General features: G+C 40.8%; 1 protein-coding gene across 6 annotated transcripts in view; it reads right to left on the bottom strand.

Moving 5' to 3' along the window:
- LOC119494005 (transcription factor COE3-like) overlaps positions 1–16,450 on the bottom strand; it is a 183,236-nt gene that overhangs the window by 139,872 nt on the left and 26,914 nt on the right. For all 6 annotated transcript variants that reach the window (XM_037779594.1, XM_037779595.1, XM_037779593.1 and 3 more), the window contains 3 exons: positions 7,044–7,200; positions 3,879–3,942; positions 1,274–1,329 (listed from right to left, as the gene is read on the bottom strand). In XM_037779594.1, coding sequence (XP_037635522.1) covers positions 1,274–1,329; positions 3,879–3,942; positions 7,044–7,200 — 277 coding nt within the window. The remainder of the gene's footprint in view (positions 1–1,273; positions 1,330–3,878; positions 3,943–7,043; positions 7,201–16,450) is intronic.

Here is a 16,450-nt window from a genome sequence, read left to right as displayed (position 1 = left end):
AGTGTGGTTGTATAATATTCAGTGTATCACTACAGTAAATGGAGTTTGGTGCAAAGCAACGTACTGCTGTGGACTGGGGCAGCAGCAACACGCATTTTAAAGACCTAAAAGAATCAGTTTAAGAGAATCAGAGTACGCTGTACTGTGTTCTGAGAGGTAGGATTACTGTTTCTTGTGAATGGAGTCTGGTGGCTTTGACGAGAGAATAGATAACGGCTTCAGTTCCCCGTCAGAAAGGGGCTGTCTGTCTGACGGCGAGGTAAAGGGCTGAAAATATTCTAAATACGCCACTGAGTCACATGACGATTACGTTACGTTACAAGCGTACTTATTTGAAGCCTGACCGTGATGTTTTTCCGAACCCTAAGTGGTTTTGTTGCCTAAAAACAACCGTCACCGTTTTACAGCGTTCACCACGCGCAAACCTTCAGCGTCAAGATACTACGCACAAAGCTACCCTCTGCTGAAGCAGCAAAATCTGACAAGTAGGGATGAGATCCAATGGATGGATCGCAGCGGTAAACCAGCGACTGCCGTGTTCTGCGAGGTAAAATGACGGGTCAGAGGTCAAAGAACCCCTTTGAAAATGTCTGAGACAGTTTTTCCTCGCCAAAATTTAGCACTCGTTCGGAGTGTTATTTAACCTCCTTCATGACCAGCTAGTATGACATGGTTGGTACCGATGGATTCATCAGGCTTTATAGTTTCATATGATACCAGTATCTTCACTCTAGCTTTAAAACTGAGCTGCTAAAACATTAAAATCACAAGTTGCATTAAACAAATTAGTGGCGTTAAAGCGCTATTACTGTGTTAACTTTAACAGCCCTGATAATCAAACAAACAATCTAACGGACCGAGGTAGCGGTAGAACAGCAACTCTTGTGTTTTTTCAATGGAGTCTGGTGGCTTTGAAGAGAGAATAGATAACGGCTTCAGTTCCTCGTCAGAAAGGGCCGTCAGACGGCGAGGTAAAGCAGTGGAAATATTCTAAATATAGCGTACATTGATACTGATATTGATTTTTCTTTTTTTGTATCTAAAACACGTTTAGCTGCTGCCCCCGTCCACAGCAGTACATCGCTTTGCTCCATCTACCGTAGTAAAACACTGACTATGGAGAAGCTTCCCTTTAAACTGAGCATCAACTGTTATTAAGTGCTAATAAAAACATATTTAGCACGCTTTATTCCCGTCTGTCTCCGCTGTTCTGTCATCATTATGTTTGTCTATAGTCGATCACATGTTGTAATAAACACCTGGACGTTCTCACCTGTTTGGTCATGGAGTCTATCAGCCGAACAAAAAGATCCTGTTCCGTCCTGATGCCTGAAAAACACACAGAACACACACATTAGTCAGCTGAAACACACACACACACACACACACACACACACTGCTGTCATAATGAGCAGGATTGACGGCCTGGTGACACGTTAACACACCAACATACAGACATACATACATACATTAGCGTGTTATGCTAATGTGCTCTCAGTATGCAGAAGAGAAGAAGAAGAGCTCTCTAATAATGTTCAGTGAATGAATTCTGTTATTATTTATGTCCCGGTAGTGTATTTATGTTTTCTGTAGCTCTTGTCATCTCGTCGCGGCTACGCTAACACCCCCCTCAGCAAAAACAAACATTAGCTCCAGAGCTGTTTATTATTTATAGGCCACGCCGCCTTTAACTGCCGAGCACCCCCCCTCCGCCGCCCCCGCCGCCCCCCCGCCGCCTTTTTCCTCAAGGATAACAAGGAATCCTCATTCTCAGACAAATTAAATATCAATCAGGACTGCTTGTCTTTTATTAGCTATGCATCCGAGCGTAAATGTGACACCAACACGACATGGGGTGGAGGAAGCAAATTGCAGGGAACACCTGTTAGCGGCGGAGGAGCTCTAATTGTGTTTTTTTTCTTCTTGTTTTTCGGGGCCGTTCGCTCGCAGCTTCCCCGTGCTTTCTAATTGACATGATTCACTCCTCGCCTCTCGCGCTCCGAGTGCCAAGCAGTCTGCAGCCTAAATGGCGGCTATCTGTCCCGGGTTGCAGATGAGGTCAATTACCTCCGTACGATGCTAATCCGACGATGCCGACTCATATTAGAGTGATTTATCCCCCTTTGGAAGAAAACGCTCTTTTATGTCCCACTTTATCTGGTGTTTCTGCGGGGGTCTGAGAGCATTACGGCGTTCTCCTCCTGCAGCTCTGGACCGGCGCCAGCACAAAGCCGAGCTGTGTGTTTTGAATCAGCAAAAGATCCTCCACTTTCCCCCCAATGGACAAAACAGAGTTCACGTTTGGTTAGTTGTCAGATATTCCAGATGTCTCTCTCTCTCTCTGTGTGTGTGTGTGTGTGTGTGTGTGTGTGTGTGTGTGTGTGTGTGTGTGTGTGCGTGCGTGCGTGCGTGCGTGCGTGCGTGCGTGTGTGTGCTGATAATGAAAAACTTTTTCCAGTCTTAAAAAACTGCTCAGTTCATTTCAACTATCCGTCTGCTGAGGTGACCTTTAATATAAATTCCTTCTCTACCGGCTCTAATTCATGCAGAAAGTTCAACTGAGAAACCGACAGACAGTTTCACCTGAGGGAGCGACCATCATTACCTCCTCTTCATCAATCAATACCGCACACCTCTGAACTAACACTCACCTGACCTACAACACTGCCATTTAAAAGAGGAGAGGTTTAACTTCATGCTGTCAATCAGAGCGTGTTACCACGACGATAAACTGTACATAAAGATGGACGACGCGTCTCCACGGTCTCCCGCCGCACAGAAGTGAAGACAAAACATCCCGGATCGATACGGGAGCTGACATCTTCAGATTGTGAGCAAAAAACGTATATCGTTAAGAAGTGAAAAACAATAGTTGGTTCCACGTAAACGTCAGCACCCAGCAGCAGAGCTACGCGTCCACCATTTTGGACTGAAAGAGACTACCGGACGCCGGACAACTACATTATTTATATTCTATTGTCATATTTAATGTCTCAGTTTCAGTCCAAAATGGCGGCAGCAGCTGTTGTCAAAAAAAACACTGGAGTTTCGTCTCTTTGCTCAAAACATTCCTGATACGCAAGCTGCCATCTTGAGATTTTGACGTCATTTGGAGCCAGAGTCTGCGCAGTAGTGATCGGGGGGGTGGAGCCGCGGTGTCGAGGTCACCCGCCCGAACCAATCACGAGTTTCCTCGTCACCTTTCCACGTCACGTTTCCTCGTCACGTTTCCCCGTCAGGTTTCCCCGTCACGTTTCCCGTCACGTTTCCTCGTCACGTTTCCCGTCACGTTTCCCATCACGTTTCCCATCACGTTTCCCATCACGTTTCCTCGTCACGTTTCCCGTCACGTTTCCTCGTCACGTTTCCCGTCACGTTTCCCGTCACGTTTCCTCGTCACGTTTCCCGTCACGTTTCCTCGTCACGTTTCCTCGTCACGTTTCCTCGTCACGTTCCAACGTCGTTGGATTCAGACGGATATGATGGTGGTAGAGTTGGGTTGATTTTATGGTTTTCCCGGTCCGGTCCGGTGTACGAGCTTCGAAACCGGTTTTATTTTAAGACAACCAGCTGAACCGCCATCTGTCATTATGACACGCTCCGGCCGACTTCAGCAACCTGAGCCGACGGCGTCACGGCACTAAATCCAGCTTGTATTGCATTATTAATAATCAATATAATCACATTTTTGGGGTGACGTCAGCCGGTATCCTGCTAGCCGACGGCCCGTAACGTTAGTGAGTGTGCGGTGGAGAGAGAGCGAGGGAGAGGGAGCGAGCGTGTGACGACGGTGAGTCTGAGGTTAGCAGTAACTTTACAGCTGACCGTAGCAGCGTTAAAACATTACTCTAATATAAGACTGTGGTGTCGTGGCTCACCGTTGCTGTAGAGGAGCTGTAGCCGGTAGTGGATCCCGTTGTTGGTCTTCTCTCCGTTGTATTCCTGTCACACAAACACACAAACACTCTTTACACGACCCGCCACTGTGATGAAGGTGTGATAATAAAACATTTACAGGCTGTGATGCTGCACTCAGCCGGCTGCTGCAGGCCGCTGCAGGCTGCTGCAGGCTGCTGCAGGCCGCTGCAGGCTGCTGCAGGCTGCTGCAGACCGCTGCAGGCTGCTGCTGTCAAAGTCAAACATGTGTACATGTAAATACATCACTCCTAACAAGTACTACGGACGGTACTTTGAGTATTTAAAGAATAGAAACACATCTCTACCAAACTAGAAGAATTAGAAGTTATGAGACATGAGATCAAAGTTGGCAAACTAGTCTTCAAATAACTAACTGATAAAGCCTGATAACAAAATTACGCTTTAAATCACAATTATATGAAATAAATCAGAATTTTTACTTTCTTACGTAAAGTCAAAATTATGAGCTACAAAGTCTAAATTTAGAATTTTAAAGGAATAATTATGAGACACTGAATCAATTCTTTTTAGTCAAAATAATGAAATTTAAGTAAAATGTTGACATACTGAGTCAACGTGAGGAAACAGTAACTGATCATCTTTAAAAACTCAATTTCTTTTTTACAAACGTTATCTCATTATCGTTTGACTTCAGAAATCACCTTTTGGTCGCCTCATCTGTCTTCTCTTTTTAATGTTATTATTTATTTATTTATTTATTTTATGTTTTATTTCCATTTTATTTGTACTGCTGAGTTCTGAAATGTTTTTGTTCCTGGTCCAACCATGTAAAACACTTTGTAACCTTGTTTTGAGTGCAGTATAAATAAAATATATCATTATTACATTTCATCCATTTTGTTCTTTTCCAGCGGGAATGTGTTTCCATAATGAAGTCTTATTATTTTAGAAAAATTTAAACTTGTTTTAAGTATTTTTTAAAATCTTGTAAAACTGGTAGCGTTTCATTGTTTTATTATTTATTTTATTTTTCATTTTATTTTATTTTATTTTATCTTATGTTATATATATCTATACATTTATAGATATATAGATAGATATATTTTTTATTTATTTTGTATTTTATTTTATTTTACTTGACTGTTTTTGTGTTTCAAGAAAAAACTCCAAATAAAATATTAAAAGAAAAAAGTGTTTTCCAAAATCAAGTTTTCATTTTTCAGTTTGACAACATATTATATATATATTTATAATATATTATTAAGTTTCAACAGGAAGCAGTTGGACCCTGATGACTGCTGGCAGACAGTCACTGTGACCTTTGACCTCTGACCCACAACAGCCAGGTGATCATGTGATTCACACGTCTGTCCCCTCTACGGGGACGAGGATGTGATGGGTGAGACCTGCATGATGACTAAGTGTGGTTAAATATGATAAATAATTAAGGTAATTATTTAAGGTGTAGAAAAGGGGTAGGACCATATACTTCTTGTAAACACTTATTTATTAATGTATTAGTATGTATTTATGTTATTTATTGAGAACTTGCTGTGAATGTTTACTGTTTATTTTATTGGTTATTCTTGTTTTGATTGATTATTATTTGTTGTTACATGTTGTAAATATCTGAGCATCTCTTCTTCATGTCTTTCTTTTACGGTTTCTTTCCTCTCTTGACCCTCCCTCACCCCGTCCTCCTCCTCCTCCTCCTCTTCTTCATCCTTTATTCCTCTTTTTATTTCATCTCTCTCTCTCTCCTTTCAGTCTCCGTCAGTCAGCCGCTCGCTGCCAACAGAGAGCCTGGGAGTGTTGGCTCAGTCCCTGTGTGTGTGTGTGTGTGTGTGTGTGTGTGTGTGTGTGTGTGTGTGTGGGGGGGGGGTATCGGGGCGAGAGACTAGAGGTCAAAGCAGAGGTCAGGTGAGTGAGTGGGTGGAGAGGAGGGAGGAATTAGAGCCAGCTGGCAGCCGATCAAACACCAAACACTCCTCAACCTGTCTGCATAGTATTATTATCATTATTATCATTAATATCATTAGTAGTAGTAGTAATAGTAGTAATAGTAATATTAGTAGTAGTGGTATTATTATTATTATTATTAGTAGTAGTAGTATTAGTAGTAATAGTAGTAGTAGTAATATTATTATTATTAGTAGTAGTAGTAGTAGTAGTAGTATTAGTAGTAGTAGTAGTAGTATTAGTAGTATCCTGTCTGTGTCTCTCAGCTCCAAACTCATTGGTTTCTATTTAAAGGAAATCTTTGAAAACACAAATATATAGTTTCATCTGGGGCTCAAAGGAGGAAATAATTTTATTTTTCTGACCAATATTGTGATTAAATTCTCTATAAATTGAACTTTGGGCTCATATTTGTGTTATAAATAATTCTACACGTTTGTAGCATAATCACACATTTATTTATTTATTTATCAATTAATTTTTATTTTATTTTTATTTTATTTATTAGTTAAATATGTGAAATACATTGTCTAACCCAATTATTATTTTATTTTTCTGTGTGAAATAAATGCAAAGAAATACTGTTTAAAATAATATTAATAATAATACAACTTTTTAAACTTTAACTTTAAAGTAGTTTTATTATTATTATTAGTATTAGTAGTAGTAGTAGTAGTAGCATTATTATTATATAATAATAATAATAATACAGCTGGTTGTTGTTTAAGTCAATTTGGCCTGTTTAGCTCACATTTATTATGACACTACAATAGTGGTATATCTGTCATTACTCAGTAATATTTAAACATAATCATGACATTCAAAAGCAGTGTTTTATTATTAACACAAACAGTTATCATAATAATAACACACTGCTGGTTTTGACTCTGTTAAATGTCTAACTAATATTTAAAATCGTGACTTGATATATGAGAAACACATTTTCTTAAAGCTGCGATCAAAGTATAAAAATGATTAATAAGTTTCATGTTTATAAAAGTTCTCAGTAACTTCCTCAAACAGCTTCTCGCTGTGGTTTCTATCTAACCAACAGGAAGAAATAGAGACTTAGTTGGGGACTATTTTCAGCGGCGGATGAATCCACATGTGGTGCTGTAGTGAGTGTTTGTGGCAGCTGGACGGTGTATTAGTGTGATTGTGTGTGTCGGTGGAGGCTTTCAGGTGAGTTAACGTCGGTACGTCACCTTGTCTTTCTCCACGAAGTCGATGTAGGACGTCCTCTCGATCTCCACCGGCTGGCCCTGTCGGTCGTACAGCGCCAGAACAAAGTGGAAGAAGTTGGACTTCCTCAGGTTGGACGGCGGCTGCTTCTCAAAGTGAGCTCGGGCCAAACCGACTCCACTGAAACACACAGAACAACAGTATGTTATTATTATTATTATATAGACTGATGCACATTAATAACAGCTGGTATAAGAACACCAGGTCGTATCAACAGTTCTGACAGGTGATGAGGAGGAGCAGCGAGAGCAGATCTACTCAGGTGATGAGGAGGAGCAGCGAGAGCAGATCTACTCAGGTGATGAGGAGGAGCAGCGAGAGGAGATCTACTCAGGTGATGAGGAGGAGCAGCGAGAGGAGATCTACTCAGGTGATGATGGTCACTCAAACAGGAAGTAACTGTACTGATAGATTCATCGTGTGTTCTCTGCCCTTTTACATTAAAGACTGCAGAGACAGAGGCCAAAACCCAGGAGACAAGACTCTTCCTCCAGTCAGAGAGGAGGAAGAGGAGGAGGAGGAGGAGGAGGAGAAAGAGGAAGAAGAGGAGGAGAAAGAGGAGGAGGAGGAGAAAGAAGAGGAAGGGGAAGAAGAAGAAGAGGAGGAGGAGGAGGAGGAGGAGGAGAGAGGAAGAGGAGGAAGAGGAGGAGAAAGAGGATGGAGAGGAGGAGGAGGAGGAGGTTTTGTTATATGTTTAGGCAACAAAACTACTTCATCAGGTTTAGTAAAAAACATCCGGGTTCGGCTTAAACGCTTGTTACGGACATGAACAGCTGCCTCCGGCACGTATTGTGGACGACCACACTCGTTGTTATTCCACATAACTTTCATTAACGGTCTCTCGATCTACTACGTCACCTGCTCTGCTCGTTGTACTACGTCACCTGCTCTGCACGTTGTACTACGTCACCTGGACTATTTGTGATGCGTCAAAGACAAACGTATCCACAGTAAAATATGTTTCCTTTCCAAACGTAACTGAGAATATAGTTTAGTTGTACGAGAATGTTAATGTTTAGGAAACGAGGCTCAGAGCAAACAGAAGACCCCGACATGAAAATCTGCAGTTTGCAAGCAACTTCGTGAAATGACCTGCATACATCCATGAAATATTACGCTGCCTGACTGACTCTCAAAACATCATATCTCCAGTTTGATAAACTTGTAACTCAAAAAGCACTAACACAAACTGAGACAAACATTCTTGTTTTGACTGGATGACAATGAAAGGGTTAAAAAGGCTCAATAAACTAAGAAACCAAGCAGATAAATAGAAAAACCATTACAGAACACCAACCTACGAGAGATCAAATCATGAAGTAGCTTTCCTAAAAGTTTAGAGGTTTATGTTATAAACTCTAACTGTGATGTTTATATAGAGTTGGTTTATTAAGAGGATTGAATGTTAAATAAATCTCATTAATTTCCGTCCATATCTGTTGGCTGTGAAGCCTCATTATAACCGACTGTCTAATCTCATTCTAACATGCACCGACTTGTTTTTACATGATGTCGAATCAATTATCACAAAACCTGAGCTGAGACAAAGAAGAATCACTGACGGGGGAAGTTTGTACTGAAATTAACCAAATAAATTAACTGGACTAAAAGCCAGCTGAGAGGTTTTGATGTTGAGCCTGATAAAATGTTTGAATAGTTTGAACTGATCCTGGTTCAGCAGAAACCTGGAGAACAGGAGCCAAATAAACAATAAAACAATTACTTGTGGGGTTCCACAGGGCTCCGTCTTAGGCCCATCAGTATACTGTATATCTTGCACATAAATTATATATATAAATAAAAATCATGCTATATGCAGATGATATAAATGTATTCTGTTTTGATAAGAATTTGAAACAACTTTTAAGGATACTGTTGGAAAAAAATAAAGTGTAAGAGTTGTTCCGATACCGATGCCAGTACCGGAAATGCGTCGGATACTGCCCAAAATTCGGTATCAGTATCACAAATACGCCAGTCTTTGCACAGATCCATAATTTATTAACCCAGAAAAAACTTGTTTAATCAGAAATCAATTCTTCTTCTTCGCCGATCCAAAACAGCAGCCTTCACTGTGCTGTCGCCCTGGAGGTGTCGTGGTTGCCACGGGCAACTACTGTTTTAGAGCAGCGAAGAAGAACTGACTGCAGGTAGTTTGTCACGTGACGATAGCAAACAACAACAGTGTGATGCTAGTGGTGAGTGACGGTGACGGCAAAAGAACGTATATTGATAAGAAGTGAAAGTTTGTTCCATTGCAACGTCAGCTCCCAGCAGCAGAGCTACGCTCCCACCATTTTGGACTGAAAACGACTGCTAGGCGCCAGTAAAACGTCCTCCTACAAAGAGACGCACAAAAATAAAACAAAATGATTTCTATTCTTTTGTCATAATTAATGTCTATACTGAAATGTCTTGTGTTGAACAATAAAATATTATAAATATAATAAGCGTTTTCAGTCCAAAATGGTGAATATCTGGAGTTTCATCTCTTTGTTTCTATACTCTTTGACGGTAGACAGAGCGAAGAAAAGATGTAAGCCATTTGTCAATAAGTCACAGCTGTTAAATAATGATAATAATAACTATATTTTTTATTAAATCACGCTGGTATCAGATCGGTACTCAGTATCGGAATCGGTATCAGGAAGGAAAAAAATGGTGTCGGAACATCTCTACAGATTGCAACCAACTGAAACTTCTGAAACTCTCCTCCAATAAATCCCCATAAATACTACACACTGGTCCTTGAAGTAAGACAAAAAATAATCTTTGGTGATTGGAAATCATTTTTACGGAGTCATGAAAGATAAGTTTTTCTGGAATCTACACATAATTTTGCAAAAGCAAAAATATTAAAGTAAAATGCAGTATTTTATTTATCCAATTAAGGGTTTCTTAAATCAGGCACATTACACACTTTATACTTTCACTTATTGTGAGCAAGTATGCAGGAATATATACAAATCTAATATGAATTTAATTGTTATATGTTAAAAAGGAGTCCTAAGAACCACTACTCAGAACCAATCAAATGTTATTAAAGGGAATTTATTTAATGGGATTAAAGATGTATTTTAGTTCTAGTGATTGTTTTCTTCATGATGAGGTCAGATGTCATCGTACGTTTGATTTAATGCCATATTGTTGTCTCAGAATGAGCTTCACATGTAAAACTATAAAAAGGTTTTTACTGAGTGTGTGAAGAGAGAAACATCAGTGAGTTACTGTCAGCAGCTGATTTTAGGAAAAGTGGATAAAAATCCTCGTTGATCCTGAAATAAAATCGATGCTCCTGCAGGAAGCGACCTCTGCTCTCAGCCCAGAGAACCTCCGAGCGTCCGAGGGGGGAAACATCTGAATATTTTTACATCAATCTCATTTCACTGCTCGTTTTGTTTCCTAAAACGCTTTATAATCAATACGATGGCCCGGGCACGGATAAATATTTATTCATGCTCGGGGTTTGTTTTTGGAAGCTTGCCTGCTCTCTCTCGGTCTCGGTGTTTCCCGGCTCAGGGGTGTATTCCCCAGACGGCAGATTAATACAGCCGTGACCTTTCTGCACCTCCATTACCAATGCTTAATGCCTCATTTGTAGGCCGGTTTGTTGGAAGCTAATTCTTCCGACTCGCAGCGTTTGGCCGGGAGGACGGTGGCGTGGAGAGTCTGCAGAGGAACTCGCGGAGGAGGAGGAGGTGGAGGAGGAGGAGGAGGAAGGCAGCTCAGGTGTGAGTCGGTCAGTCTGTTTTAAAGGAGGCTCGGCGGGAATAAAGCAGCCGACTGTCAGAAAACACAACAGTGTTAAAATAAAAAATAACAGCGAGAGGAATCACAGCGCGGCAGACGTCAACACTTCCACTACCAGATATTTTCAATGACTTCCTGTGAGAAAAAAAACATCCACAAGCATCTGTTTTTATCCATGTTGCTATTTAGATGCTTCCAGTGGGGGAAGGAAACATCGTCTACTGCAGTAAAGGTACTAATACTACACTGAAAATACTCACTACAAGTACAAGTACCACATTCAAAATGTTACTTCAGTAGAACAGCACATCATCTGCATAATATACTTCAAATATCAAAAGTAAAAGTACTGTGGTAATGGTGTCTGATATATTACATAACTGGATTATTATCAAGGTGGAACGAATCATAACTACTTTATATTAAATATATTATGGAGCTCAAATCATTAGTCCATCAACCGAAAATTAATTGGCAACCATTTTGATAATTGATTAATGTTTTAGTCATTTTTAAAGTAAAAATGCCAAAACAACTCTCTGCTTCCATCTTCTGAAATGTGACTTTTGCATAATTGTCAGCTCTAATATATGTAAAATATTAATGTTAAGTTAATTTTCTTTGCACGACGACACACTTTGAGACCTTTATACACCTTTAAAAACACACATTTAAACATCTAAAACACCACTTTATGCTTTCAAAGTAGTCAACCCATTGCACAACCCTGACTCCAACATAAATGCGTTCCCATACAACTAAACTACATCTCAATTATGTTTTGAAGGAAATGTATGTTCTACCGGATTACAGTTGCAGTTTTAAACAGTTTTAAAACACGTGGTTAACGTTGTAAAATAAAACAAAACAAAAAACGCAACAAAATGACTTGGTTAGGTTTAGTTAAACATCCTGATTTGACTTACAGTAACTATTAGGCTGTCAAAGTTAACGCGATAATAACGCGTTAACACAAATTTGTTTTAACTCCACTAATTTATTTAACGCATTAAAGCCACTTGTGATTTTTAGGGTGTAGCGGCTCAGTAGTTTTAAAGCTAGAATGAAGATACTGGTATCATAAGAAAGTATAAAACCTGATGAATCCATCGGTACCAACCATGTCAGACTAGCTGGTCATGAAGGAGGTTAAATAACACTCCAAACTTATGCTACATTTTGGTGAGAAAAAACTGTCATGTCCATTTTCAAAGGGGTCCCTTGACCTCTGACCTCCAGATGTGTGAATGTAAATGGGTTCTATGGGTACCCACGAGTCTCCCCTTTACAGACATGCCCACTTTATGATAATCACATGCAGTTTGGGGCAAGTCATAGTCAAGTCAGCACACTGACACACTGACAGCTGTTGTTGCCTGTTGGGCTGCAGTTTGCCATGTTATGATGTGAGCATATTGTTTTATGCTAAATGCAGTACCTGTGAGGGTTTCTGGATCAATATCTGTTATTGTTTTGTGTTTATTGATTTACAATAATAAATATATACATACATTTGCATAAAGCAGCATATTTGTCCACTCCCATGTTGATAAGAGGATTAAATACTTGACTAATCTCCCTTTAAGGTAATTTCACGATTAAATATTTGAATCGACTTACAGCCGTAATAAACTAAAATATTTTCTATAGTTATTTAAAATGTGTTGAGCCATCAATCTATTTTTGTGCTTCTGTTACTGTGACACCTCACTTTCACCTCAATAATCCAACCTCATTGTATCGGTATCAATCCGTTCTTGCTTCCAGATACTGACGATCGGTTCTAGAAAACTCTTGAAACAAGCTGATGTTTTATTGGAGACTGGATGATATATTCTTGCTGCACTTGTTGCCTTTCAGTAAATATGTTTTCTGGTCTAAAATACACCCAGAAAGGTCTGACATTGGAGATGTGTGCAGTGCAGTTGTAGTTAGAAGAGTTCTTTAATATCAGTATTATGGCGTCGCATCCCGAACCTCAGCTTTCTAAAAAAAGTAGCTTTGATTCAGATTTTTGTATTTATTTTTATTTGTAATAAAACATGAAGACAAAGACCTGACACACAAATGTAGGTTTTAACTCTAAAACAAACTGAATTTGGCACCTGTTTCCTCCCGAATCAAAAGCATCACTTCCACCACTAAAACCAGCCCATTATCCCAATTACAGCCGCTCGCCACGGTGACGAAGCCGTCGCCGTCGCCGCCGCCGCCACCACCACCGCTCATCCTCTCCTCTCTCTCTCTGCTCTGCCTCCACTCAGAAAGCTCGTTAGCATTATTATTATTTCAATTATGCTAATTGCGGCAGCATCCACTCGTCGCAGCGCCTCGTATCCGGCTGTTAGCACTTGGCACAAGGTGTAATAAAAACAGTATCGATGGCACACGGCTCGCTCGAACATGCCCGGAGTGTAAATCACACGCCAACAGCCAGAGAGGAAAAAATAAAACACACACACACGCACACACAGAACAAACACACACACACACACACACACACAGAACAAACACACACGGAGAACAAACACCGGGCCGCGGCCGGCGATCTGCACGTTTCCACCACAAAGCCTGAAATTAAAGGTCAGCGGGAGTCGTGTCGAGCACTCTGCAAACAATTACTGAGCAAGACAGCCGGTCCTGTGAGCAGTCAGTTCATATCCACACACACACACACACACACACACACACACACACACGCTGAATAAATTCACCGGCTGAATATTGCAATAAAACCTGAGGTTGATCTTTTCTTGTCTCAGATTAAAGGAGGATCAGCCAGTGATCCCAGTAAACACTCCTACTGGTTCTACTGGTTCTAGTGGTTCTACGCCAGCTTCACCAGCACGCTGTTGGTCCAGACTTTGCTCAAACCAGCAGAACTTTACTCTAACCTCTAAGCGGAGAGCTCAACGTTCCCAGAGATATCACATTACAGCGATCTGTCAGGATGAATTTGGGGGTGAACGTGTGTAAAACGAAGCAGAACATTTCCATGTGATGGGACGGCTGCAGCCATAAAAACATGGAGTCTGTGGTTTCACTGAACATCGTGTAGCTTCAGCGATACTCCCTACAGATATGACATGTTGTTGTGAGGTTCTCCTGCTGCTCTCTGATCAGCTTTAGTTTGTTTATCGGTTTCAGAATCACAGTCAACATCAACACGGTCTGAAACACAGCAATGCACATGGAAGTGATGGAAACACCTGCTATCCTGCTGATGAAGAGTCGAGACGCAAAGAGACGAAACTCTGGTGTCTTTTTTACAACAGCTGCTGCCACCATTTTGGACTGAAGTAGAATCTGACAATAGAATAGAAATAATGTAGTTTTACTTTCATACAGCTCTTAGTAGGAGGACGTTTTACTGGCGTCTGGTAGTCACTTTCAGTCCAAAATGGCGGAAGCGTAGCTCTGCTGCTCGGCGCTGATGTTACACTTCTTATCAATATACGTTCTGCTGCTGCCAACAATGTGTGCTCCTTCCTAACTGGCCACACCTGCAACAACAACAACCTGTAACTTCAGTTCCTACTGGAGAGGCAGACTTTTCTTTACTCAAAATGAGGCCTTGAGACTCGACTTCCTAAATGATGGACAGGTAATGAGGTAAAGAGATAATGCACAGCGAGCCGGTCATTGTTGTGAAATAAACCCAGACAGGGCGATGAGAGACCCCGACGCTTCTTACACGACTACTTAGCATAGCAACGGTCTGCTATAAAGAAATAAGAAACCGTAAAACGCCGTGATCAACCAATCAGAATCGAGTATTCAACAAAGCCATGTAATAAAAATCAGTAAGTGAAGTGTGTCAGAAAGGCATTGGATATTTAAACATCAACAGAACTTGGTCTCTGTTATATTTAAAACACAATGAACATTGACGGCACTTCCACATCGTGAGAGACAGAACGAGGTGGAGATATCCTGACTTACAGTCCCAAAACACTGGAGCCTACATTCCCCACAATGCACCTGGATAGTGTCTTTCATTAGAGCCTTCCTGCCTAGTCAACCTTTAAACACCACAAAGATATCTGTAGTTATTTTAACAGACCTAAAAGGATCTTTACTAGCTGTTCTTGTGACTTTACTTTAGACTTAAACCAGCTCTGGTTCTGATGTTTTCTGCGAACATCACTATCTTCATTTAAGAGAGTTCTTTAAGGCCGGCAGGATCTGGTCATATGTGCACACATTTATTTAAGGGAACAAGACAGAAGTCATCTGGAGGTAAGAATTATGAATTTGAGGGAAGAAATTACAGATTGAAGCTCAAAACTGTCAAGCATGATTTATGCTTGAGGGTCGCGAGCGTCCGCACGGCAACACGACCACACGGCCACACGACCACACGGCAACAAGACCCTTCACGGGGGTTCAGCTCTGCAGGTTTCCGCCTCTCTGTGCACATCCAACATTGTTCTAACTGCAGATATGTGGATAAGCGGAGAAAATGGAGAACTTTGAGGAGCTTTGAAAATGTCGGTTTTGCGTATATTTGAGTATAAAAGATCCAAACGTTTCCTCGTCATGATTCCACGTCAGCTCATGTCGGTGTGATCGTCCTTAAAGGAAAGGAAAGATACTCACTGGGAACCTCGTTACGCTGCTTAATCTCCTCATTATGTCAAATTAAAATACTCTGTACCTGATCTGTTGATCGCTCTGTAATATACAGGCTACTCTCACTCTGCTGCTTTCAGCTGATAGAAGAATGAGTCTAAAGAAATGGCTTCAAGTCAAACTCTGTTAATCCAACATGAACATAAACGCTCTGAAATTAAAGACAACGGTCTGAATTTAAACCGTAAATTCTCTTTTTTATGTTAAAAAAACACTGAAAATCATCCTGATAGACTCGCTGTACATACACACACACATACACACCTACACACACACACACACACACGCACACACACACACCTACACACCATGACATTAATCAAACAGGAGATGGAGTGTGACCGCTGTTTGAGTCTTTAACCAGCGTGGCCCGCCACCTCACACACACTCACACACACACACACACACACATAAATACACACACCAGCCTAATGAGCCATACAGCACACACACACTAACACACACACTCTCTGTGTGGCCGGCTGCCAGGATGTTAATCAAATAAACAGTGGATGTTTAAATCTGATTCAGTGGGAAACAAACTCAGAGCAAACACACACCCTGACAGGACAACACACACACACACACACATTGTATACACACATATATATATACTGTATACACACATACCAACACACACACTGTACAGGTAGTGGATTCAGTCTAACTGTTGCGGGGGAGTGACGAATAAACGACAAGAACATGTGAAATATGTGCCCGTGAATATTATCTGTCTAGGGCTTTTATTGTGAAAGGTAAGAAAGGAAGTAGTGGATCTGGTCTGCGTCTTGGTTCAGACTACGGAGCCTCCGTGTTGTTGTTTCATAAATATAGACACAACTCAACGTGATCGGTTGATGTCTTTAAGCAAAAGCAAAAGGAGCAAAAGGTCAGAGAATCAATCTCGTTCCAAAAAAAGATATCGTTGTTTTTTCGCCACATAATATTCACGTTCTGCGTGAAACTTTAATAATATAATAACGTGTGA

The sequence above is a fragment of the Sebastes umbrosus genome, chromosome 9 (assembly GCF_015220745.1).
Source record: "Sebastes umbrosus isolate fSebUmb1 chromosome 9, fSebUmb1.pri, whole genome shotgun sequence".
In the NCBI taxonomy this organism is placed as follows: domain Eukaryota; kingdom Metazoa; phylum Chordata; class Actinopteri; order Perciformes; family Sebastidae; genus Sebastes; species Sebastes umbrosus.
This window is presented reverse-complemented; position numbering and strand designations above follow the sequence as displayed.